Source organism: Acinonyx jubatus, chromosome E3 (assembly GCF_027475565.1).
Source record: "Acinonyx jubatus isolate Ajub_Pintada_27869175 chromosome E3, VMU_Ajub_asm_v1.0, whole genome shotgun sequence".
Classification (NCBI taxonomy): domain Eukaryota; kingdom Metazoa; phylum Chordata; class Mammalia; order Carnivora; family Felidae; genus Acinonyx; species Acinonyx jubatus.
The window spans coordinates 17,532,604-17,558,972 of record NC_069398.1 but is presented as its reverse complement, the minus strand read 5'-3'; the positions used below and the strand labels follow the sequence as shown (position 1 = coordinate 17,558,972).

The 26,369-nt window shown below is 53.3% G+C and overlaps 1 protein-coding gene across 6 annotated transcripts in view; it reads left to right on the top strand.

Annotated features, from left to right (window-relative positions):
* The window catches only part of GSG1L (GSG1 like), a 205,413-nt gene that overhangs the window by 114,657 nt on the left and 64,387 nt on the right, over positions 1–26,369 (top strand). For 3 of the 6 annotated variants that reach the window (XM_027051095.2, XM_027051096.2, XM_053213134.1), the window contains exon 3: positions 14,322–14,474. The exons of 2 other annotated variants lie outside the window; for them this stretch is intronic. In XM_027051095.2, coding sequence (XP_026906896.2) covers positions 14,322–14,474 — 153 coding nt within the window. Of the gene's footprint in view, positions 1–14,321; positions 14,475–23,795; positions 24,841–26,369 lie in introns of those variants that run through there. One more of the 6 variants, XM_053213136.1, reaches the window with a different exon arrangement.

Below are 26,369 nucleotides of genomic sequence, written 5' to 3'. Positions count from 1 at the left end.
AGGGGTTGGTCCAGGTCGCTGCACTTGTCATCAGGTCTGGTCGTCTTCCTGACATGGAAGCAGAGTGTCAGTTCCCATTTATTATTGGGACTGTGCCTTTACTTAGGGGAGGAAAAGTAAGAGATTTCTCATTCCCATGTTTCTCGCAAAGGCAGAAAAAGCATGTGCAAAGGCCCTGAGGCAAGAGTGTGCCTGGAGCGTTTAAAAACACCAAGGAGGCCAATATGACTAGAAGGAAGTGAGCAAGGGGCAGGAGGGTAGGCGATGAGGCCGGGAGGTGTGGGGGACTTAAAGGCATTGCACGGGTGGCTGCTGACCCCAACAGGTGGGTGAAGCCTGAGCCATCTGGCACGCCTACTCAGAATGGTTTCATGGAGGCCCCAGAGGGTCTCTGTCTTGGCTGGGCCCTCCTGAGGGCAGGACGTCCAAACATGGGAGTGTGGGGAGGAGGGTGGGTGCTGTATTCTGTGTGCTGAGCCCCAGATCCCTGGCTTGCTCTGCAAGAATTGATCCCCTGGCCAATTCCAGCTTTGAGGCCACTGTCCCTCCACAGCCCCCAGGAGGGAGTCTCGGCAGCTGAAGCCCCCAGCCAGCCACTGAAGTCAGATTCCCCTTGGCATCGGCCTCTGAAGAATCTGTCTCCCTCTCCACACACGTCATAAGAAGGGCCCGAATCTCCAAAGCCTGCGGACTTTTCTCCTCCCCCTCCTCATTCCCCTTGACCTTTGGGTGGTATTCACAACAGCGACTCCTCCTTTTGGGATTACTTTCTTCCCTTAACTTTGCTGCTGAAGTAGTCTGGCCACTTCCTTGCTTGTGTCATTTCTTCTCTTCCTCTTCTCTTTTTTAATGTTTCTTTATTTTTGAAACAGAGACAGAGCACACGCAGGGGAGGGGCAGAGAGAGAGGGAGACACAGAGTCCGAAGCGGGCTCCGGGCTCCGAGTTGTCCGCACGGAGCCCCACGTGGGGCTTGAACTCAGGAACCGCGAGATCATGACCTGAGCCAAAGTCGGCCGCTTAACCAGCTGAGCCACCCAGGCACCACTTGTCATTTCTTTATTCATTGGCTTAACAAATACTTACTGAGTGCCTCCTGCTCTCAGAGACAGCACTGAACGTGCCAGACGAAATCTCTGCCCGCGGTGGGCTCTCATTAGGGAGGGGGGAGCAGACCACACATAAGTAAACTGACAGATAACACCATTTCAAATAATGAAAAGTAAAACGGGAAAGGGTAGAAAGTGGTGTGTATGTTGGTGGTGGCTACTTTAGATGGAGCGGTCAGTGACATCTGAGCTGGGAAGCAGTCAACCAAGCAATGCTGGGGGAATGAGCATTCTGGACAGAGGGCACAGCAAGTGCAAAGGCCCTGAGGTGGCTGGAGTCTGGTGGGTAAGGAGACCTCAAAGGGTGTGCAGTGGCTTGATAACCTGGTAGGGCCTTGAAAGCCAGGCAGGAAGTTGGCATTTATTTAAAGTGCAGTGGGGAATCTCCAGAAGATTACAACAAGGGAGAGACTTATTCTGCACAGTACTGAAGTCCTAGCCACAGCAATCAGACAAGAAAAAGAAAGAAAATAAAAGGCATCCGAATTGGTAAGGAAGAAGTAAAACTTTCACCATCTGCGGATGCTGTGATACTCTACATAGAGAACCCTGAAGACTCCACCAAAAGACTACTAGAACTGATAAATAAATTCAGTACAGTTGCAGAACAGAAAATCAGCATACAGAAATCTGTTGCATTTCTATACATTAATAATAAAGTAGCAGAAAGAGACCTTAAGGAAACAATCCCATTTATAATTGCCCCGAAAAGGATAAAATACCTAGGAAAAAACTTAACCAAGGAGGTGAGAGAGCTGTACTCTGAAAACAATCAGATGAAAGAAATTGAAGATGGCCCAAACGAACGCGAAGATATTCCATGATCATGATTGGAAGACCCAATACTGTTAAAATGTCCATACTGCCCAGAGCAATCTACAAATTTCACGCAATCCCTACCAAAATGCCAACAGCATTTTTCACAGCACTAGAACAAAGAATCCCCAAATTTGGATGGAACCACAAAAGACCCCGAGTGGCCAAAGCAACCTTGAGGAAGAGGAACAAAGCCGGAGGTATCACGCGCCCAGATTTCAAGATGTATTAATGGCGTTTACATTTTTGAAAGATCCCTTTTTCTTCGAATATGGCTCAGGCAGCAGAGCGACCCGGAGCCCCTTGTTCAACGGGTGGATCCCAGCCTTTGCCCTCATCTGCGGCATCAGCTACTGGGGGGGGGGGGGCAGGGGGTGGGCAGCCTGGGAATGCGCATTTTAACCAGCACGTAACAGATTTGAGAACCACTGCTTTGGGTTCAGGGTCTTCACGTGGAAATTAACCAAGGGGTCAGCAGACAGAACTCAAGGGGCCACAAGAGTTCGGGTAGCAAAATACTACGTCTCTTCTCTCCCGGCCTCTAACTGGCAGTCTGCGTTTCCCTCCTAGCCACACCTGGGGCTTTGTCGCCAGTTGGAGTCACAGAATTTTCACAACACATTACAGGGCGTGTAGGGATCTTGAAAAGACCCCTTTCTCCTCGCTGCTTCGAAGTCGCGGGAGTTATTAGATCTTGTTATTTCATGCATTAATAAAGAGGCGCGTAGGTTAATATCCTACATCTGACTTTTTAAAAACTTGTCCTGATAACTCCGTCTCAAAATAATTAGCTTGCTTTGCAATTCTGTGTGTGTTTGTTTTATGCATTTAAAAATGTTATTCAGAGAAAGAGTCCTTAGGTTTTGTCAGATGCCACAGGGGTCCGCAGCCCAGAAAAGGTGCAGAATGCCTGCAGAGAGCTGGGGGGGTGGGGGTGGGGGCCCAGGCAGAGCCGGATGCCTCTCCTGACTCCCTTTGCCAATGCCGAGGGACCTTGGGCAAATTGCTTTCCTTCTCTGTGCCTCCGTGTCCTTACCTGGAAGATAGCACCTATCTCGAATGCTCGTTGGAAGGAACCAGCCAGGCCACCCAGGGGCACCAGCCCGTGCCCTTTCTTCCACTGGCGCGTAGGACTTTGAGGCCAGCTGGGCTTGTTGAGCAGGGAGTGGGGAACCAGGCTGGCTGAGCTCTGACTCCCAGCTCCATCACCTGGGCTGGGCAATTAACCTCTTTGTGCCTCGGTTTCCCCTCCATAACTTGGAGGTAATAATGGCACCTAGGTCATAAGGTGTTGTGGGGATGAAATGAGTTTCTATGTGCCAAGGGCCCAGCACGGCGCTTGGCATTGTCTGGGGGATGTATAAGATGGTCATTATTGGCTGTGTCTCACCCCTCAGGCTATGTTTGGGGTTCCCGGAGGGCCGGATCCGAGTCCTGCTCTCCTCTGCATCGCCTATAGTACCTGACACAGAGTCTGGGTTTAGGAAATGTGTCTGCTGCAGTGAGTGCTACTTTTCACGTGAGTTAAGGGAGAAGGGACACTTTTTCTAGAGGTCAGGATCATGGAGGGCAAGTCGGATGCCCCCACGGCCATAGTGGACCCTGGATTCAGCAAGGGGGCCACAGGGAGGCAAGGACAAAGGGCTAGAGCACACGTCATCCTGGGGTCCTGGGCAAATAATGAATCCAGATAATCCAGTTGATAGTATCTCCCCACCACCTGCTCAGCCTGGCTTTGTCAGGCTTGAGCCAGATGAGTTTTTTCCGCTGCTTTCCAAGCCTCAGTGTTCTCATCTGTTGAATGGGGACAGCTAGCGTGCGTTGGGGCCCGCCATGAGCTAAGCCTTGGTTATGCCTCTTTCCATGCCCCGTTTGATTCTCACAACCACTCTCTGAGGCCACTGGGGAGACTGCGGCTCAGAGAGGTGAAGTAACTTGCCCAAGGTCACACAGCAAGTCAGCAGCACAGCTGGGGCTTGCCTGGGCGGTCTGGCTCCCAGGCCATGCCTTAAGCCCTGGGCACACCACCACCCCACAGCAGAGAAGTGTTTCTCTTCTTTCCTCCCCTCCGCAGGGACCAGCCCCACTTTATGTCCACAGAGGTGTTCTTTTTTTTTTTTTTTTAATGTTTTTATTTATTTTTGAGACAGAGACAGAGCATGAGCAGGGGAGGGGCAGAGAGAGAGGGAGACACAGAATCCGAAGCAGGCTCCATGCTCTGAGCTGTCAGCACAGAGCCCGACGTGGGACTCGAACTCGCGAGCCATGAGATCATGACCTGAGCCGAAGTCGGACGCTTAACCGACTGAGCCACCCAGGTGCCCCGGTGTTCCCATTTTTAAATGGTGACATCTAATTCAAAATTTAAAAAAATACCTCGTATACCAAGAGAGGAAGAGACACACGAGGCAGACAGAGAGAGAGAAAACAACAACAACCCCCCCCCCCCCAAAACAACAACAAAATCTCAGAAACTTTTTAGGCCAGTCTGCAACTTCTGACTTAACCTGTTCTACTTCCTTTGCCTGCACAGCAGCCCCATTTGGGGAGAAGGGGAGGCCCAGAGAGGTGAGAGCATTTGCCCAAGATGACGGGGGGCCAGCGTGGGGCTGGGGGCCAGACCCCAACCTCAGCCTTCCAAGCTTTACCCACGACATTCCCCCTACCAGCCTCCTCCCCAGGCCCCAGCCCATGTGGGTCGGACCTTATTTTCAAGGCCGGCTCCTGGACTCTAAAGAGAAAGAAAACTCATTGCAGTCTGATGCTGAAGGCCAAGGTCAGCATGACACATCTCAAATGCTCAGTGACCGTCCCTGGATTCCAACAGAGCAGTTTCTAAAGGGCATGTCTGCCAGAGTCATTTTTAAATTGACGGGGACTAGAGCCTTGCAGAACTCTGGGGGCAACAAGGCATTGTCAGAAACCCTTCCAGTGATAATTTGTCCACTTGTGAGCTCGGAGGAGAAGGGCTCATTTCTCTGGGCCCAGCTTGTCAGCCTGATACACCCACACTTACTGAGGACCTACGGGGTACCAGAAACCAAACCAGGAGGCTTTGCAGCCATGGTCTCATTTAACTTGTCCAGAAAACGTGTTACGATTGGTCGTAGCATTGATTCCATTTTTTAGCCAAAGAGACTGAAGCTCAGGGAGGTTAGATAAACGCCCAAGCTCAAATCCAGGCTTTTTGGACCCTCAAGTCCAGGCTCCTTCCCCCCCTAGCAAGGCATCTACCTGGAAGTGGTGGAGAGATTGCCTTCTTTGCAGAGGTCTGTCTGGGGGCCACAGCAGAGGCTGGGGTGGTCAGGGAAGGCTTCTTGGAGGAGGTGACCTTATATGAAGAAAGAAGGTGTATTAGTTTCTCATTGCTGTTGTGTGACAAATTAGCACAAACCTAATGACTGGAGGTCAGAATTCCAAATGAACCTTAGGGAGGCCAAAATCAATCCAGGATAATGTCCCCATCTCAAGATCATAATCACATCTGCAAAGTCCCTTCTGTCCATGTAAGATAACATAGTCACAGGTTGGGGAAATTAGGATGTGGGTATCTTTGCAGGCCATTATTCAGTGGACCCCAGGAGAGGACAACACTTTGAGGGCCGGGCCTGTGCCTGAGGCACGGGAGGGCGTGGAATGTTCAGCAGGCAGCAGGGCTGAGGGGTTAGAGGTGGGAGGGGCTGATTAGGACCCACGCGTCAAGGGCACTGAATTCCGCGTTGGCGCATTTGAACTTCATCTTTTTTTTTTTTTGAACTTCGTCTTCTAGAGCAGTGCTTTCCTCGCACTTGGACGGCTGCGGATCTGGTGAAAATGCACACACCTTGAGTCAGTAGGTCTGGGTGGGGTCTGAGAATCCTCATTTATCACAGGCTCCCAGGGGCTGCAGGTGCTGCTGGTAGGCTGGCGAGGCTTTAGAAAAGGATGGTTCTAGAAAAGATGGTGATGCAGAAAACAGCCCCCCCCCCCCACCAGGCTCCGTGTTTCCAGAGCATCACCCCGGTTGGCATTTGAATGGCATTCTCTTCCCAAACTCTGTGTTACCCAACATTTTTGCACATCTTCAGAGAGCGGCCGCTGAGGATGGTCACCATGACCTCCAGTCCAAACCTGAAAGGTTCTGAATCTGACTCATCGAAGGAAGATTCCCAGTGTCGTGACTTTGGCAACTCACTAGCCTTCTCAGGCCTTCGTGGAAAGGATGTGGGCTGGGGCGGACAAGATGACTCTCGGGAACAGCTCTCAGATCTGTGCTCTTGAGTCCCGTGTAACAATGTGGGCATATTTTTAGAGCTGAATTGTCTCTCCTTTTAATCTAACTCTTTGAAAATTGGCACCTTCATGTGTGGGGTGGCGTGGTATTTGCTGGAACTTCCCCTGTCCCTGAGCAAGGGGACAGCTGAGGCTTTGCTGGATAGTTCACTCCTACATGGAGATATATCAGCGAGGACCGTGCAGGGTCTTAAAATGTTGCTTCGCTGCAGAGCGTCAGGGACAGAAATGGCTTTAGACCTCGTTGCACAGGGGGCTGTAAACTCAAAGGCTCAAGAGAGCTAGACGGGAGCCAGGGGTGATGGGCACTGCGGAGGGTCTGTGCTGACTCAGAAGTACGTGTCCTGTTTGAGGGGGAGCAGCCCCAGCTCAGCCCCGCAGCCCTTGTATGAGGATGCGGGTCCGGCACGGCTGTATCCACCCGTCTTGCAAGCGAATCCAGAAACCTGGATGAAATTTTATGTGAAGGCTCCTATTTTTAAATGTTGATAATGAATTCAGATATTTTTAAAATACTGTGTGGGCCAAACAAGACATTTTTGTGGGCTGGATTCGGCCTGTTGGCAGCTTGTTGGAGCATCCACTTGTTTCACCGGGAGGGAAACTGAGGCCCGCAGAGGCACCTTCCGAAGGCCCCACGGCGCCGGCTGGAACTCAGGGCTGCTGACACGCGGTGCAGTCACCTTCCTGTGGTCTTTTGCGGCCGCTCTTCTTCGGGGAAGCCCCTTTCCATGCCCCTCCCCCAAACCTCATTCCCTGCACCTCTCAGAGGGTCACCTGCTTCCCAGTCTCACAATAGCAAGCAGCCTGGCAGGTGGAAGCCCCCCACCGCCTGCCACCACCACCACCGCTGCCCCCAATCTGCCCTCAACCTGCTTTGTGACATGGGCGTGTCCTAAGTCCTCACTGGGCTAACTTCTCATCTGCAGATGGAGGGCTCAGCGACCCCTGGAGTCTGTCCCGAGGCCTCTGGCCTTCTCCTCCCAGCCCCTGAGCATCCCCGAGCCTGAGCGTATTGACATTTCTCAAACAGCAGCTGTCATGAAGCCGTTTGCAGCCTCAGAGGTCCTGGCCTGCGTCATTTACACGATTTCACGTGCTGGGTCTCAGGGGGCGTGTCGCCGAGCCCAGAGCCAGCAGCCACTGTGCCATACCTTATTGATTTGACATATTAGACTGATGGATTTGGGCGGGGGTGGGGGGGATGTTTTCTCTTGAAATGCCCTGGTGCCTTGGGATTTCATCTGATTTTGCAACAATTCCCCTCTGCTCCCCAGAAGGGTTTTATTTGTCCAGTGACTGAGATGTGCCGGTTCTAGGCTGCCTACTCCTTGGTCACATCCTACGGGACTAACAATGACGATGACAATAATAGTAACAGCTCATGCTTATATAACACCTGCTGTGCGCCAGGCACTGCCCTAAGCACTTTGCTCATCAATTTACTCGCTTTGTCCTCACGTTGCCTGCAAACTGGGTGCTATATCTATCCCCGATTTTCCAACGAGAAAACCGGTTCAGTGGGAGCACGTCACTTGCCCAAGCGTCCCAGGCAGTGCCTGGCAGAGCCGGGGATCAACCCAGGTGGCCCAGCCCGGGGCCGTGATCTTCACACTTGTTGCCCCGCCCCCACTTATAATTATTCTAATCGCCCATAATTATACTTAGCGGGAAGCGACGGTAACACTTAGCTCTTTTGAATACTTCCCAAGTGTCAGGCTTGCGCGATTTATAGATAGTGTCTCACTTCATGCTCAGGACAAGCCTGTTATGCCCATTTCTCAGATGAGGAAACCGAGGGACAGAGTCGGATGAGGCCTCTGGCCAAGGCTGTACATGTAAGACACGGTTCCTACCCGTGATTTCCCACTCAGCCAGACGGGCCCTGGAAACTATCTTGGCAAGGGAGGGACTGGGGCGAAAGGGAATTTGTTCTTGCAAACCCATCAATTCCATCAATGGAGGGTCAGGGTTGATGTTATGAAGCTGTTTTTTAAAAAGGCAGAAAGTGCAGCTAACGGGATTAGCTGTCACCCCACGGGCCCTGTACCTGATGAGAAGCCATTTCATTTCTTCTGCCCCGGGAGGTCACCGGTTCTCAGCTGCAAATTGAGCCTTTCGTGCCAAGTTTCAGAGACCCGACACAATCATCTGTGTGATTACTGAGGCTTTCCGGGCGTCACCCAGGCAAGACCCCACCGTCCCGGCCAGAGGCTGCCCACCCACTGTCCTTTCTGACTTCCTTTAGTCACACGCGTGTGCCTCCATAACACGAATCGTGACGAGCACCGATTGCCAGCCAGGCCCTGTGTGGCGGTTCCAATGTTTTGTCATTCGAGTTCTACCTTCTCTCTATCTCTGTGTGCCAGACGCCAACATCTGCCGGCTGGCATGGGCTTCGTCTTTTTCTGAAGTCGACTCACTTTCTTGTACAAACATTCGGAAGGGAACTTTGGATCAGTGGTGCTTATGCTTGAGGGTGCGTCAGCATCACCTGGAGAGCTCGTTACAACATACATGGGTCTGGAGGCCCAAGGGTTAGCATCCCGTGTTCCTGTGTGCCTGCTACAGGTTGGAGAATGCTGGCTTAGATCGCTGCTCTAATTGGACCCCTTGCCATAAAACACGATGTGTAAGGGAGGGCCCCTGCAGGAATCAGAATCCCCCAGATAGTTCAAACGAAGGCGCTTTAATGAAAAAGTCCACATAGAGGCACGGGAAGGGCTAAGAGCATCTGAGGCCCCCAAAAGCTGGCAACAGAGGGGAGCTGTTAGCACCAGCCTTGGCGGGGGGAGGAGAAAGGGTGGGAACAGTGTGAAAGCCGCAGATGCTTGGATCCCACAAACTTGGGATGGAGCCTCTGCCAGAGAAGGGGCTCCAGACAGGGAGCAGGGCAGAGAGAAAACAATCAGACCTTCCTCCTCCCACCCTCTGATTTCTAGCTGGTGCTCCTCATTGCTCAGCCAGAGGGCTGGGGAGTCTGGGGGCGTAGTTCCAAGGAGTCAGGCCCCTGAGGCCCAGAGCCGGGCACAGAAGGGCGGAAAGCAGTGGCTGGGGGAGGGCGGGAGAGGAGCGGGGCTGAAGGAAATTGTCAAAATGTCCTTCAAGTCTGCCTGGGACCTGCTGAAGATTCTGTGAGCCCTCTCCCAGTTTTAAATAATTAACAAGTGGTAGAAAGGTGTTAAGGACACATTAGCACCAAACAGAGGCTCCTTTGATCGAGGTGATAGGATTTATAAAAATAACAGAGAAGTGAGTAGCTTTTTCACTTTTTGACTCAGACAATTCAGTGTTGTGGTTAGTGTAACGCCACCTCTCCCCTGGGGGGAAACACAGACGTGGAGATGGCACCCCCCAGTGTTACTCACTTGGGGTACTTAGCAGCTCACATCAGGCATCCGTTGGGGGGTTGCAGCTGGGGGAGGACGGGGATGTCAACCCCCTAGTCCAGCAGGCGGGTGACGGTTGGAGGGTGGGCAGGCACTGGAGCAGAGCGGTCTGCGTGCTGGCAGGTGGCAATGTGCACAGAAGTGTTGGGGCAGGGGCCGCTGGGCTCCCATGGTGTTTGTCGCCTTCACGGCTCTCTGCCTTGCCCCTCCCCTTGAGTATTCATGTTCCCGTGGATCAACCTCCCCCCCTTTTCTCTCTTGCTCCACATACTTTGCACGAGCATGTCAACCGCTCTCGGGCTACCGTCTCTTTGACAATCAGAGTAGACATTTATTGTGTACCCATGATTTGCCAAGGTCCGCACCCCTCCGCCTGAGCTCCAGCTACCCCCTGGACATCCCGTTGGAGGTCCTGCAGTGGATGTGGAACTTCATTGTTTGCCTGCCTTAGCGTTACCTCATTCTTCGTGAAAAGCATCACATCTGCTCAGCTGCCCAGGTGGGACACGTGGCCCCACCATGGTCAGAGCCCACAGAGCCCGTGCCTCAGGAGTCATCAGGTTTTCCACTTGTCCTCACCCCCAATGTTGCCATGGCAGACCCCCCCCCCCCATCCTTCTAGAGAGGGCCTCCTGACAGGCGTCCTTTCCTTGCTAAGACCCTTAGGTCCCCACTTGCCTCAGCAGCATGGGCCAAGCCCACCTTCCACGGCCTGGTTTCTGGCATCCTCAAGACCTGTCTGCTCTTCCTTGGGACCTCCTTCCCCCCGACATCTGGTGGCCAGCTGGCCTCAGGATCGCTGGGGACTGAAATCCACTCTCTCCCCCATCCCACTCAGTGGCCACCCCCTCGCAGGAACTCTGGCTCAGGAATTGTTTGGGATGCTGGAGAGCATGTAGATAAGAGCCATGGCCAGGGAACCCCGTGCCCTCAGACCCAGACGGGCCCCTCTGACCAGCCCAAGAGCAGGGAATGATATGATTTCAAGGTGGCTACTCTACCCTGCCAGCTTACAGCCATGATGAATCCTGGAGTCAGAGAGGCCTGGGTTTGAACCCAGACTGTACCACTATCTGGCTGTGTAGACTAGTTGCTTAGTCCCTCCGAACCTAAGTTTACTCCTCTGTAAAAGATGAGAATTTTCTGTTTGTTTGCTTCATTCACTAAACAGTACGTATTGGATGTCCCTAGGACATTCCCAGTGGAGGGAACAATCTTATAAAGGCAGAGATGTGGGAAGGACATGTTTGACAGGTTTGGAGAACAGAAAAGGTGAAGATCAGGACTCTTTGTTGTAAGTGATAGAAATTCCACCTCAAACCAGCTTAGGCAAAGACAAGGAATTCATTGGTTCATGTGATTGAAAGAACAAATGATGGGACGCTTCAGGCACGGCTGGATCCAGGGGCTCAAACAGTATCAGGCTCAAACTACCTCGTCACGTTTTAGGAGGATGGGGGAAAGAACACATGTGAATGCTAGTGTCTGAGATCAGATTTCCTTAGAAGCAGACACCGAGGTGAGGATTCACGTTCAAGGCGTTTATAAAGGAAATGCCCCGGGGGAGAGTGGTAGGGAAACTGGGGTGAGGCAGGGCAGGGAAATCAATCTGGAGAGAGTAAGAAGCCTAAGTAACCCTAGCCAGGCGTTGGGGATGCTAGTGCCTGGTTCTCCATGGTTAAACTTACTTATTTTCTAAGCATCTCAGCCCCTGACGCCAACCTTACCTCTCAGCCTATCTGACAGAGCAGAGCTGGATACTGTTGGGAAAGGAGGCGGGGGTAGGGGGTGGAGTGGGGTGGAAGCTTGGCCTGGGGCCCACGAGGGCAAAGATGAGAGCAACCCATCCCCCCCCCCCCCGGGAGAGTAGGGGTGCTTCGGGAGAGGCACTGAGTCAGTAAGCAGCACGGTGGTGAGGGGCGGCCTCCTCAAGCCACCAAGGCCAACAGCAGCTGGAGGTGAAGGCTGCTGGGAGGGAGGCCAGGCCTCCGCGGGAGCTGCCGCCCTCCTGGCGAGGCTCAGCTCGCCCCACATCTCCTGCCTTCCTCCCTGCTGCCTCGGTGGGCCTCGGGCCAGAGAAGGGCCTCGGAGACTATGCGTGTGCCAAGCCAGGGGGTGTTTTAACAACATCCAGGCTGCCAGGAGCACATTATTCTCTTACAGAAATCCAAGGGATTGCCCAGGAGATGTGATATTTTTGTAGCCAAAGAAAAAAGGGGGGGGGGAGAAAAAAAGAATTTCTCCACAGCTCTCAAAGCCCGTTGTGCTAGGAACGATAGTGGGTGTTTCAGAATCTGGATTCTTTGTCAGGGAGCAGATAAGGACCGAGAATTTTCTGTTTGTTTGCTTCATTCACCAAATAGTACATATTGGATGTCCCTAGGACATTCCCAGTGGAAGGAACAATCTTATAAAGGCTGAGATGTGGGAAGGACATGTTTGACAGGTTTGGAGAACAGAAAAGGTGAAGATCAGGACTCTTTGTTGTAAGTGATAGAAATTCCACCTCAAACCAGCTTAGGCAAAGACAAGGAATTCATTGGTTCATGTGATTGAAAGAACAAATGATGGGACGCTTCAGGCACGGCTGGATCCAGGGGCTCAAACAATGTCATAGGACACAATCTTCCTCTATCTCAGCTCTGCCTTCCTTGGCATTGTCTCTGCTCTCAGGAAGGCCCTTGCCACTTGGTGACTCAGTCAGTTTCATCCTTCCACTCCCCCAGGCTCAAACCCAGTAGAAAGGAATTTTCTCCACCAATAGGTCCGGCAAAATTCCAGCGGCTGACTCTCATTGAACTGACTTGGGTCATATGTCCATCTCTGACTGGCCAGGCTTTGTCCATAGTCCCTTCTCTAAAGTGGGGGCCTCGCTCACTGATTAGTGTGGTTTGGAAGGTAAGTCATGTGAGGTGTTACATTTCCCACTGGCCACCCTTTTCCTCAGAAATTATATCTGCTCCCCCTATTGTATTTCTCCCTCTTGACTCTGTCTCCTGCCTCGACCTCCCTCAAGCACTCCTGGGCTCCATTTCCAGGGGATCATGGCGGGGACGTGTTCCGCCCATACAACAATGATACTATCGCACAAATTGAGCCCTCACTAAATGCTAAGCACAAGGTCTTTTCATTGCTGTGCAAATGCATCCTCACAGCATGACAGTAGTACGAAATAGGCATTATTTTTATCTTTGTTGTATAGGTAAAGAAACTGAGGCATAGAGAGGTTCACTCCTGAACCAATGACTAGTCATAGGGGCTATGAAGCTCTGACTGGCTACACAGGAGTCATGTGCCCAAACATGGAGCCAGCTGCAATTGGATTGCACTGGGAGAAGAAAGGGACTCCCCAGTGAAAGGATTGTAGTCAGAAGGGAGGAATAAAGTGGGAAAAACAGAGAATGCCCCCTAAACTAGGGGGCAAATGATGGCAACCGAATTTTGGAAAAAACTAGGGGGGGGAAGGGAGCTGTGGCGGCTCAGGGAATGTAAACATTTGAACAGCCAAACCACTGAAAGGATAGAGGGGCAGCCGGCGTTCAGGAAGAGCTGGAACCAGGCACTCACGCTGTCATAAGGCTCAGGTTCTCAGGGCGCCTGGCTGGCCCAATTGGAAGAGCTTGCGAACCCCCCCCCCCCCCCCCCCCCCGCCCCGGTGAGTTCAAGCCCCACCTTGATCTTTTTTTTTTTTTAAACAAGTAAGATGACTGGGGCATCTGGGTGGCTCAGTCAATCGAGCCACCGATTTGGGCTCAGGTCAGGATCTCATGGTTCATGGGTTTGAGCCCCACGCGGGGCTCTGTGCTGACAGCTCAGAGCCTGGAGCCTGCTTCACATTCTGTTGTCTCCCCCTCTCTCTCTCTCTGCCCCTGCCCTGTTCGGCTTTGTCTCGCTCTCAAAAGTAAATAAACATTAAAAATAAGTAAGATTACTTAAATAAATCAACTTAAAAAAAAAAAAGGCTCACACCCCGATTTGACCCACCCCCCGTCTATTTCGGTGCTTCCGAGCGCGCGGATTGCTACAGGGCAGGACTTTGATTGGCCAATTCTAAGCCACGTGATCAAACCCGACCAATCGGCTCTGCCCAGGAAGACCGGGCCGCTTTAGGACACCGCGGGTCCCGGGGAAGAGTCGCGAGGTTGAAGCTGTGGCGACGGGAGTAGCAGTTTCTAGAAAAAAAAGTGGAGTAGGGTACAGGGCCGATAGAAATGTGGGGGTGCGCTCCTAGCTGCGGGTGACAGAGAACTTGGCCCCGAAAGCTTCGACGGTGGGGAAGCCCTCGGGGCTGGTGATTGGCCCCGTGGTGTCACCACTGCTCAGCAACTACAGTGGCAGCTTCATCTTAAGGCGGGTACCCTCCTGGCCATCAGGTGGCTCCCTGGCGCAGCCATCTACCAGGTGCGAAGAGAAAGTGTGACCGGGACGCAGGTTCCTCCCTCCCGTCTGAACGGGCCCACAGAGGGGTCGCACGCCACTGCCCACCAGTGAGCGTCACCGGGGTGGGGGAGGGGGCGGGCGCGGGCCTCCACCAACTTAGGTTTGGGCACCTGCGCCAGGCCTGGTGCGGAGGACGGGAGGTCGTGATCAGCTGTGTCACGGGGACCCACCCTGGAACCGCGGCCCTTGCTCCAACAATTCGGACCCCCGCCGCGGGGCGTGGTGTGGAAGGTACACGGGGCAGGGTCACCCTGCGGCGTCCCTCATCTCACGGCCGGTCTGCCTCTGTCGTGCAGGGGTCCTGTGGCTGTCGGTGGTGTCCGAGGTGCTGTACATCCTCCTGCTGGTGGTCGGCTTCAGCCTCATGTGTCTCGAGCTCTTCCACTCCAGCAATGTCATCGACGGGCTCAAGCTCAACGCCTTCGCAGCTGTCTTCACGGTGCTGTCCGGTAAGGCGGAGGGCCTCTGGCGGTGGGGCCTAACCCTGGACCTCCGGCAGAGCGGAACGTGGGTGCTGGAGCCGCCCCCGGAGCGAGTCCTGGCTGTTCCCACCGGGTGACCTTGCGCCCATCACTCCGCTGCTCTGAGCCTCCGCGTTACGGTTTTAAAACGGGATTTGCGCGCTCGCGTACTCATTCAGTGGTTGTTGAATATCGTGTGCCAGGTACCGTGCTAACAATAAGGACTGGGGCTTTCCTAACGGAGGGACCGTTCCAGAGCCCGTGGAGTTTAACAGGTGTGGGAGAGAGAGGTGGGTTAGCCTGACGTGTATTCAAGGGATGACCACCCCACGCCCTCGTGGCGGACTGTATTTGTGGGACAGGGCACAGGGAGGTGGTGTATTGGCATGAGTGGATGATGTTGTCTTCCATAGAGACATAAAGGGGGGGCCCATTTTGGGGTGGCCCGCACATCACTCATCTGCTTTGGCTTATTTGCCTTTGAGACAAACGTGTGGAAGCTGGAGGGGAGCAAACACATCTAGAAGCTCAGCTACTAGTGTGGGGTGGGCAGAGACGGTGCGTAAAGGCCACAGAGCCAGGGGTTTTGGGGGCTTTAGGGGGAACAGGACGGTCAGGACATTGTGACTCAGGGAGCCGGAGACAGAAGACTCCAAGAAAAGGCCATTGGATTAGGTGGCCAGGAGCCCAGAGTTGGTTCAGCAGATCCAGGTCATGAGGGGTTAAGCAGGGAATGTGCCAGAGAGGAGTAAAAGGAGCCTCCAAACCATAACTTCAAGCAGCCTGACAGATAGAGTGGTGGCTTGGCTGTGCAAGACATCTGTTCCTAAAAAGCCAAGTGTAAATTGAATTTCTATAAATCTAATCCTATTCTTCATGCGTTGGAAGAAGCCTCTATTTAATGAAACCGAAACGAGGCGCCTTTTGGTAAGGGACATAATCTCCCCCTAACTGAAGTATGTGTGTACAACAGAGGGGTCCCTCAAAGATTGAGAGCTGCATCCAAGAGATTACAGCACACTCCGCAGATGAAAACACGCGTGACTTGGCATTCTCAGGATGTGGAAATCTGACCATCATAGCAAAAGAAAGAAAAGAGAGAGTGATCGTCATCGCCAAGGGTCGGTTTTGGTTCCCAGCTCTTGGGCCGCGGACGATTCTGGACCTGTGTGTCCTGTTTGGGGGTGGAGTGGGGATGGGCGGGGTGGGGCATGAGACTTGGAAAAAAACCGAAGAGTTTGCTTGACGGACAGCTTGGGGAAGACAGTGCAGATAGAGGGAACAGCATGGACAAAGGTGGCATATTCTGGAAACCTTGAGTAGTTCAGAATGACAGGAAGGCAGAGTAGGGAGAGCACAATTGACAGATGAAATCGGACAGCTGGGTGAGGGTCTTGGTGCTTTGCAGTGATCCTTAGATGTTACCATGTAGCTGACCGCGCTGAGAATCCAGAGCAGAGGGGGATAACGGTCAGGTTTGCATTTCGGGGTGAGGGTTCGGGCTGCGGCGTGGACAGAGCAGAGCAAGGGTGGAGGTGAGGAGACCGGCCCGGAGGTGAGAAAAGATGAGGCCCCACCCGGGTGCGGGGGCAGGGGGAACGCGGGACGCGGGCACACACACCCTCCAGCTAGGAGGCGAAGTCAGGAGAGCCGGGTGGGCCCGGAAGACAGAGAACCCAGGTCAGCTTCCTGGTTTGGAATCCACACAGTCCGGGGGGGTCCATGAGCCTGGTGGGGAAGAAGTTCCATCTGTAGTTCTCTAACTTGTAACGGACACTTAGGCTGTCCTTAAAATGTGAGTGGAGGCAACAGAACCCTGTAGGGGGCAGTAGCTATGACATAGTCACCAATAATCATGTATATTTTTCCTATCATGCTGTCGTTGGGGCAGATACCCTGAAATGCTTTCATTCAAAAGTGTGATAATGCCAGAGCTTCTGCTGCATCTTGTTACCGCGCGCGTTAACGAAGAAGCACATATATTCCCATGCCACGAACCTGTTTGAATGTTTCGCTAACTAGATTTCCATATAAGGGGTTTGCTTTATAATCCCGCGTATTTTATTTTGTGTATCCGGAGACGCTATTCTCAGGAGGGACCTAGAGGTCCAGATGGCCAGAGCCCCTGATCTTGTGTCCCGTGGCCGGCATCTGGGCAGGGACGGGATGGGCCCGGACCCCCAAGATGGGGAAGGTGGAAAAAGCAGGTAGTGGGGGTGATGGATCCGACCTGAGCAGGTGGAGTGTGATGTGCTGTGGGGTGTCCAGTCTCCTCTCTCTTGTTAGCGGCTTCACCTTTTCTTTCCTCTCCCCACTGCAAGCATCGAAGAGTCCCCTTATCCCGGGCACCCAGCCCTCCCCCTCAACCTGCTCATTCCAGTCACAGAACAAAAGCGGGTGGGCGGCCCAAGGCAACCATCCCCAAGTCTTCAAGCAGACCTCTCTTGGGGTAGGAGGTGGGGGCTCCTTCCCCTGCCTCAAAGGGCTCATCAAAGCTTTCACCCCTCAAAAAGCCTGCCCCCAGAGGCCCACTGCTGAAGAAAATAAGATTGTCTTCAGTAATTTCAGACACATAAACAATACAGGGCTCAGGGAGGTTAATTGACTTGCCCAGGGTCACACAGCTGGTCAGTTACGGAGCCAGGATTAAACCCAGCTCCTGCTGGCTTCAAAGCCCCGTGCTCTTTTCATAGGATCCGAGCTGCAGGGGTGACCGGGCTGGAGGGAGAAGACTTTTAAGTCTTCAGAAAACAGTAACTAAGAAGCATGTGTGAGCCAGCTGACGTCATGAGACAGAAGTAGCAAGTGGTGGAGAGAAAGGATTTTGTATTCACACCTGGGAGAAGATAAGTTGGGGGGGGGGGGCAACAGGACACCAAGAGAGGGCTGCGTAGCCCTGGAGCCCCTGGCCTTTCCGGAGCCCCCTGAGAACAGGGTAAGGGGTGGGGAGGGGCCCAGAGGAGGGGGGTGACCTTCGGGTTTGCTCTGATGGGAGGGAAAGGAGTGCGCAAGCCCCCTGACCAAGTCCTCTGATGCTGCCAGCCCAGCTTATGCCGAGGGGTCTTCAGCCCAAGGTCAACACCTTCTATGGTAGACCGGAAAGCAGAATTGGGGCAGCCCCTACTGTACCCAATTATTATGATCAGTTATTATAATGAACCAAGTGATTATGATTAATGGTATTAGCCAGTGCTGGCGAGGTGCCACCGTGCACTGGCACGAGGTTCAGCCTGCCCACACGTGTTAGCATCTTTACCCCTCACGGTGCCCTTGCAGGGGAGGGTCTGACCCTGCATGTGTTCTGCAGATGGGAATGCCGACTTGCCTGCAGTCACGTAGCTGCTAGGCTGTTGGACCCCCAGCCGAGCCTGCCCTATAAAGTGCTTTGAGTAGGGCTTAGCACCTGGGACTCTTGTCGTTATGATTAGCCCCCACTGTTTTCCAATAAGCTGAGGGGCAGATCATGGCCCCAGGGACCAGCCCCGCCACAGCCACAGCGAGGCCCAGGGGTTCATGCTCTTCAGCGAAGGGAGGAGCTGGTGACAGGTTCTGGCCAGCGAGGCTGTGTTCCTGGCACAAGGTGGTTGTACAGACAGGGACGGCCCCTGAGGCCTGGGTGTGGGGGCTGTGGTTGCTGGCCCACTGGCCCAGGGCCTAGGGCTCACAGTACTTTTAGGGCCCCACGAAATGTTTTAGTTTTGACTACTTTTCAAATTGGGAGAAAAAAAAATTAATGTAATAATAATGAAATTGTAAGAGTGAATCCAGACCGGATCATAATTGTTCTTCTACTGTTGCAGTCATAACATACAAGTTTTACCATTTCTTTAAAAAAAAAAGTTTTTTTTTAAATGTTTATTCTTGAGAGAGAAAGAGACACAGAATGTGAGCAGGGGAGGGGCAGAGAGAGAGGGAGACACAGAATCCGAAGCAGGCTCCGGGCTCCGAGCTGTCAGCACAGAGCCCAATGTGGGCCTCGAACCTGCGAACCGTGAGATCAGACCTGAGCTGAAGCCGGGTGCTCAACCGACTGAGCCAGGCAGGTGCCCCTACCATTTCCTTTATGGAGGAGACAAAAGTGCTTGGGGCCCCTGCACATCTTGATGTGACCCTGCAGTGGGTCACAGCTTTTCTCGGGCTCTCGGGACTGAGCAAGACCGATTCCAGCACAGGGGGGTGACTCCAGCTAGCAGCGTCCCCTTGCCCAGTCCTGCGACTTCAGCCAAGAGGTGCTGGGAAAGACAGAACTCCCTGTTTCTTTCCCCAGTGACCAGAGTCTTACACAGCAGAAGGGGTGTGCGAGCAGGCTGGAAGATGTCCGTTTTTCCCCAGTCCCTCTGAAAAATGAGACAGATCTACTTGGGAAAAACACAAAGTCATTTGGAGAGTCCCTGCACAGTTGAGCTAACTGTGGGCTTTTAGTAAAAACTGCGGTGGCACAGAAAGAAACGTGACCAATTCTGGGAAATAATCAGAGCTCGTGCAGAAGCCAGAAGGAGCATTTTGTTAAGTAAGAAGGGAAGGAGATTTTGCAATAAAACAAACAAATGGCCAAGGTGAGGTTGCTGTTTGGAATTGGGTTTCAGGAGCCATTTTCAGAGCGAGGTATGAATTGAAGAGGGAGCAGCTCCACGGCCTGCAAGGTGGAAATTGCAGACAGAGGCTTAGGGACCTTAGAGTTTCTCTTAGTGGGTGATTTGTAACTTCTTACCATAAACCATCACTTATTATTTTAGGATGAGTTTCTTGATAATTCTTGGGTCTGTGCTAAAAAAGAATCCCACATTAATAACCCCCTTTCTTCAGTCTCCCTGCTCTGGTCAGACCGGGTCTTTTGTCCCTAACCTAGAAGCAAGTACTTTTGTGTATTTTTGCATCTAACAATACAGAGAGTCGAAGTCAGAGAAAAGAGTTTTTCCATATTATTAAGGATCCTTTTGCTTGCAAGTGACAAGAACCCAATCGTATTAGCTACCAGAGAAAAGAGGGTGATGATAGAACCCTATTGATTCATGTAATTGAAAAATACAAGGTGGCTGAGCTTCAGGCATGGCTGCATCCAGGTGTTCATGTCATCAGGTATCTATCTATATCTCCAAACTCTGCTTTTTTCTGACTTTGTTCTCAGCTAGGCTTTGTCCACGTGGAGAGAAAATGGTCCCGAGCGGCTCCAGGCTCACATAAGATTCCAGAGGTAGAGAGAGCTCCTTTCCAATAGCTCCTACAAAACCTCAAGGAGGATCGTGACTGGACCACAGGCTCATAGATTCATTCCTGAACCAGTCTCCATGTGACAGAATGCAATACTCCGATTAGCCAGGCCTGGGTCCCTAGCCATACCCATGGCATGGGCTTAGCCATGGGCCAAGCAGGATTATTACGCAGTGGTGGACAAGTGGTTGCCCAGACGAACAGGTTGACTGCAAATCCAAATGGCCTGTCCAGCCGGGAGGTCGTCAAGGAGGTCAGCGGTGGGGCTAAAGGACTCAGCCCCAGGAATGGCAGAGGTCTTAATCTGGATTCCTTCAAAGCAGATCCCAAGATGGAGATTTGGGTGCAGGTGGTTTATGTGGAAGGGGATCCCAGGAAGTTCGGCGGGAGAGTGGAGAAGAAGACAGGAAGGGAGGAAAGCCAGTAAAGAGAGAGTTGATGAGCAGGTGGCTGCTGTGGGCCCCTGGGGTTCTGTCCCGCTGGGCCCCTCTGAGTGTGCAGAACGGACCTCGGAACTGTTCATCCAACGAGTGAGAAAGCTAGTTTTACGTGCCAGCTAGCTCCTGTCTGTCACTAGTTAAGAGTCACTCCCAAAGCGGCCTTACCGCAGGCCAGCCTCATTTCTGACCAGCTGATGAATTCGGGGTTCCCACAACCCCCTCGTGCTAGTCCACCGGCACTGCTCACAGAACTCAGGGCAGCGCTATATTTAGGATTACAGTATTGTTGTAAAGGATGCAGTCGGGGCCGCCAAAGGAAGAGACTCTCAGGGTGGGGTCTGGGAGGGCCTCAGAGGCAGACCCTCCATGCCCACCTGATTCGGTGGAATCAGTGCACCGTCCTTGTGGCCCAGCAGTGTTGTTCGTGAACCAGGAAGCTCACTGGAGCCTGGGGGCCTGAGTGTTTACTGGGGGCTCATTGCTCGGGCATGATTGATTGGTTGGTATTGAGCCAGCTGAAAGCCCTATGCTCTGATCACAGGTAGGATACCTCTCTCTCTCTCTCTCTCCCTCTCTCTCTCTCTCTCTCTCTCTCTCTCTCTCCCAGCCCCCATCTTCAGTCCTCTCATTCATTAGCAAAACCTCAGGCGTGATCCAATGACTCGTGAATAACAAAGACCCTCCAATTACTCAGGAAATCCCAAGGATTTAGAGTTCCCCTCTCAGAACTGAGGAAGAAGGCCAGTCACATTCTTTATTAAACAGGGGTCTGGGTGGGCCAACTGGAAGCCGTACCGTAGCTGAGTTGTCGCCTGCCTGCAGCCGGGTTTTGTTTGGGCCGACTGGCGGCACCGATCACATTTGAGGCGGGGAGGGGCCTGGACGGTCTCCTCCTATTTGGGACAAGTACCTTAAGCACTTGCAGGAGGGCTGGGCCTGCTTGGCCCGAGGGCTTCCATGGGGAGTCCTGGAGGGTCTGGGATGCCTCTCTCCAGCTCCCGGTTCCCACCCCTCCTGTGTCCACTAGGTGGTTGATCACAGTATCCGGTCTGAAACCCTTCCAGCCAGAAGTATCCCAGAATCCAGAACTTTCCAGATTTGGGAAGGTAACATGACACCTAGACCATCTATTACCTAACACTGCAGGGGGGGCTGGGCAGCACCCTGTAAGCAAACACATTCATATTTCTGCATAAAGCCCATGAATATTCATGCTAGGGGGATAAATAAAGGTAGTAGCTTCACATCCATTCAGGTCAGGCCTTCCTGCTGAATGAGTTCAGGCCAAGTCAGATTTCTGTGTCTAAAATGAGTTACAAAGAAGCTTTTGGATTTCAGAATTTCAGAGAATTTGAAATCGCAGACAGGAAATTATAGGCTCGGTAGCTGCCGTTTATTGAGTGTCTACTGTGGGCTAGGCACCTTCTAAACACATTCCCTCTGTGGAACCCTGTGATGATAGGTGCTATTACTACGCCCCATTTTACAGTTGAGAAAACTGAGGCACAGGGCTGGTAAGTGAAGTTCCATGTGCTTCACTACTGCACGGGTCCACGCAGGCTGCTGCTGCCGCCGCCCTGTGCACAGCGTCCCCTCTGGTCCCCGGGGTTCTTTGTCGCTAGGGCCAGATGGGAGATGGGAGAACGAGGCTGATACTTTCAGTACCTGTGGTCTTATCACTGCAGAACAGACGTCCCGAATCCAGGTCCCACAGGGACAGGGTGGGGGACAGCAACGGGTAAAGCCAGCTGGAAGCATTACAGCAGTGACCCTGAGGACCGTGGCAAACAGGGTCAGCAGCTCACGGTTGCCACGGAGAAATATGGCTGGCCTCCAGGGAAAGCCCAAATCTGGCTTTTTATGAGAAAATCAGATTTTTAACTCAGTTGTTTCTAAAATAGCTTTATTGAGGCACGATTGGTATATCATGAAGCACACCCATGTGAAGAGTACAGTCGAACGGGTTCCCACAACCATCGCCATAATCCAGACTTAAAACCTTTTTATCACCCCCCCCCCCCGCAAAATCCTCTGTACCCACAAACCCTTCTTACTTGCCTCCAAGTCCCCCAGCCGTGGGCAACACTAGTCTACTTTCTGTCTCCATCGCTCTGCCTGTCCCGGACATTCTGGATCAGTGAAATTACACGACATGTGATCTCTCATGACTGACTTCTTTCACTCGGCGTGAGGTCCTCACAGTTCGTCTGTGTCGCAGCAGGGTGTGGGCACTCTGTTCCTTTTTGCCGCCGAACGACGTTCCGTGGTGCACAGACCCAGCACGTCGTGCCTCTCCACTTAGGAGTGGATGGCCCTGTGTGTTGTTTCCACCTTTTGGCTAGCTGGGAGCATTCCGCTGTGAGGCCACGACCTCCCACGTACCAAAGTTTGTGGGGACGTGTGCTTTCCTAGGGGAGGAAAGGTTGGATCGTGTGGTGACCCTGAGCTTCAACTTTTTAACTCAAAACGTTTTTTTTGTTTTTTAAAAAAAAATTTTTTTTTTAACGTTTATTCATTTTTGAGACAGAGAGAGACAGAGCATGAATGGGGGAGGGGCAGAAAGAGAGAGAGAGACAGAATCTGAAACGGGCTCCAGGCTCTGAGCTGTCAGCACAGAGCCCGACGCGGGGCTCGAACTCACGGACCGCGAGATCATGACCTGAGCCGAAGTCGGCCGCTTAACCGACTGAGCCACCCAGGCGCCCCTTAACTCAAAACGTTTTAAATGTGCCAGCCGACAGAACCTCACAGCAGACCCTCGTCTCCCTCCCTGGCCCCAGCCAAAAACAGAAACCAACTGGTTTTCGTCCTGAGGACTAGAGCGAAGACAGCTCCCTCTTTCTCTCCTCCCACCTCCCCACTCAGAGGCCCCTGACCTAATCTCAGTAAATTAAGGCTTCTGGAAATGAAAGCCAGGAACGGAAGGACTTGCAGATGGGTTTTTCCTGCCCCTTTCCTGCAAAACCTCTGGGATAAGGAAGTTCAGAGCCTCTGAATGATGGGAAAGCTAAGGGGGGGAGGGGGGAGGGGGATTGGAATCAAGGGGAAAAAACACAAATTAACATCTTAAAATATTATCCAGCCACACCCATTTGCTTAAGGATCAGTTGGCATACCGCGGTGTGCCCGAGGTTAATATTCAGCAAGCGTACAGCTCTCCGTGTGATCAAGTTCCAGCCCCTCTAGAGATGTAAAAATATATAGAAGTCTTTTCTCACTTAGCCTAATTTGACCACTTTCAGGATTTTTTTTTTTTAAATGAAGTCTGTTTTTGCCATTTCTGGTTGGTATTTATCAAAGGTTACATTTGTAGAATCAGATCCAGAACCTTCCCCTGACTACAAAGCGTGGCCTTTGCCTTCCTCTCGAACTAACTCCTCTCCTGCATTTCAGTCCCTCCTGGCTGTTCCTCGCACTCTGAGCTGGTCCAGCCCAACCCCGGGGCTGCTGGCTAGCTCCCTCACTCCTTCAGACCCGTCTCAAAGGTCATCTCCTTAGGGGGTCCTCCCCCCCCCTTGCTATCTATTCCCTCCTGTATTGTTTTTCTTCATGGTTCACAGCTTGCCTCATGCACTCAACACTCGGTGGATGTCTGTTGAATGATACAAGAACTTATATACCCTTTTGGTTCCTAATGGCACCCCTCCCTTCTCCCCAGACCAGGATTTCTCGACCTTGGCCCAACGTTTCATGCCAGATCATTCTTTGTTGTGGGACGAGAGGGGCTGTCCTGGACATGGTGGGATCAGCAGCATCCTTGGTCTCTGCCTGCCGGATGCCCCGGTAGCACCCCCGTCCCCAAGTCACGACAACCACAGTGTCTCCAGACACTGCCGAATGTTCCTTGGGAGGCGAAGTCCTGCCTGGCTGAGGACCATGCCCTACACGGTGGGCTCTGTGAGAGCGGGGGCCTTGTCCCTCTCCTTCACTGCTGCAACCCGAAAGCCTGGCCCTCTCAGCTCATCCTTGGTGAACGCGTGAGAGCCACTGAGGCGACTAGAGTCCCCGCAGCGGGGCTGCTGGTGCTTGAGCCTTTGGGTTTGCAGTTTGGGCTCACAGAGCAAGCGTGGGCCCTGGAACCGGACAGACGGGATCCGACCCCAGCGGAGCCACATCACGCTGCGCAGCCTGGGGCAAGTTACCTGTATTCTCCGAGCCCCTGCGTCGCCTGTGAAAAAGCAGCGCCAGGATGATTCTGAGCAATGAGATGAAACCACCCACGGAAGAGCCAGTGGCGTGAGTGGACACGTGGAGTGTGCTCAGTACTTGCTTGTTAAACAGGGTTGGGCTCTCGGGTGAGAACAGGGGCCCGGATGCACTGGTGCGTGCCTAACCGAACCAAGGATCGGCGACCACGCCTCCTGGCCGCTCTGGTTCGGATGATAAGCTATCTGCCTGCCCCGTTTATGGGGCACTTTGCACGGGCATTACTCCGAGTCTGTATCCTTAGTTCCTTAAAAGAGTGCATATCTTGCCCTCATGTTTCCTGAGGCGGAAACCACCCAGCCACCTGCCCCAGCGCCAGCCCCTCCCTCAGATTTGCTCTTTCCTCCTGCCTCCGGGCTCCTTCCTTTCCCCTTGGCTTCTCTCTGCTTCCTGGGGCCACGGGACTTCAGTTGCAAATGTATTTTGACTCCGCGTTGCTGCCGGTCATCTGGGCTTCGTTTTCCCTGTGACTGCAGGTGGCGGGTGGTGCTGGGGGGGGGCAGAGGGCAGGGCTGGTCAGTTGGGAGCTGGGGGAGGTGGGCCCTGACCGCCAGCCTCTCCCCTGGGCGCAGGTGGGTCTTTCACCCTGGGACAGACAGAAACTTGGAGAAACGCTCCGCATCAAATTAAGCCGTAAAGGCTGGTTGCTGGTTGGAAAGGTGGGAAAGCCCTCGCTGTCAGGTAACGGGTGACAGAGGCAGACAGACATTCTTGCTTCATTTTGCCTCCCTCCTTCCGTCCGTCCCTCCCTCCCTTTCTTCCTTCCACAGATAGTCCTTGAGCATCTCCCCCCGGGATCAGGTGCGGGGAGAACCCCACAGGCTCTCTGTCCTGGGGGCTTTTGTCTAGAGGGGGAGGCGGTGATTTAAGCAGTATTGGAGCCACTGATAGGAAGAAGCAGCCCCAAGGCTGTCACAGGGGACCTTGCCCAGAAGGGGGTGCGCCCTCTTGAGGCGTAAAGGATGGGGGTGGTTAGTCGGTGGCTGAGTTGGGGGCAGAGGGGGTAAAGGGGGTTGGAGAGCGTGTTCCAGGGAGAAGGGCAGCAAGGAGGAGGGCCCCGGGCAGGCGCATGTTCTCAGGGCGGACAATCCCTGACGAGGTGGCCGTGGGAGGAGCCTGGAGAGCAAGGGCAGGGGGGTGTGAGATCAGAGGTGGAGGGGGCAGGGCCTCCCTCTTCTCCCCAGGGCATCAGGGAGGAAGCTAGTGAAGGGTTTTCAGGGCAGGTTCGGGGAAGGTGCCACCTGGAGTGGCTGGTGGGGACTGTGCTGGTGGGGGTGGGGGGTGGGGAAGTGGGAAGTGGGGCGGGCTTGTGGCTGTCTGAGGATCCCGGGCCAGGAGACGTGGGCGCTTGCTATGGTGGGGTAGTGGGGAGCCGCTGAGGGTTTTAAGCAAGGAAGATGTGAGAGGGCTACTGGGATGGTCCAGGTGAGAGATGCGGGTGGCTTAGACCAGGGCGGCAATGGTGGAGGTGTGACAGGTGGTTGGCTACTGGATATGTTTGCAAGGTGGAACCAACAGGAGTGCTGATGGGTCGCACTTCGGAGGGATGGGGTGGGGGCGGAGAAGGGGCAAGGAGATGAAGGGGGGGAGGGGTGAAGGCTGGGGAGGAGGAAGGAGGGATGGGCATAGGGGCGGGAATCAGGAGCTCAGATTCGAGGCTAATTTGAGATGCCTGTGAGATGCTGCAGGTGAGTGAGATGCAGCCTCTGTCTCCAGGGAACCCAGAGCCGAGTTGGAGGAACCATCTAGGACACGTAGGACACAGCTTAGTGGCAACCGGGTGCGTTAAAGGCTGCCACACAGGCACGGAGAACATCGTAGTCATCTGCTGCACTTGGAGAGGTGAAGGGACCCCCGCAGAGGTGACAAGTGGGCCACTCCTCGAACAGAGATTGGCAAAGAGTAGGGAAAGGCATTTCAGGCAGAAGGAACAGCAGGTGCAAAGGCAAGGAGGCCCAACAGGGTGAATCCATAGTTCACCTGCGGCTTCGGCGTGAGCTGGAGCATGGGGGATGCGGGGCGAGAT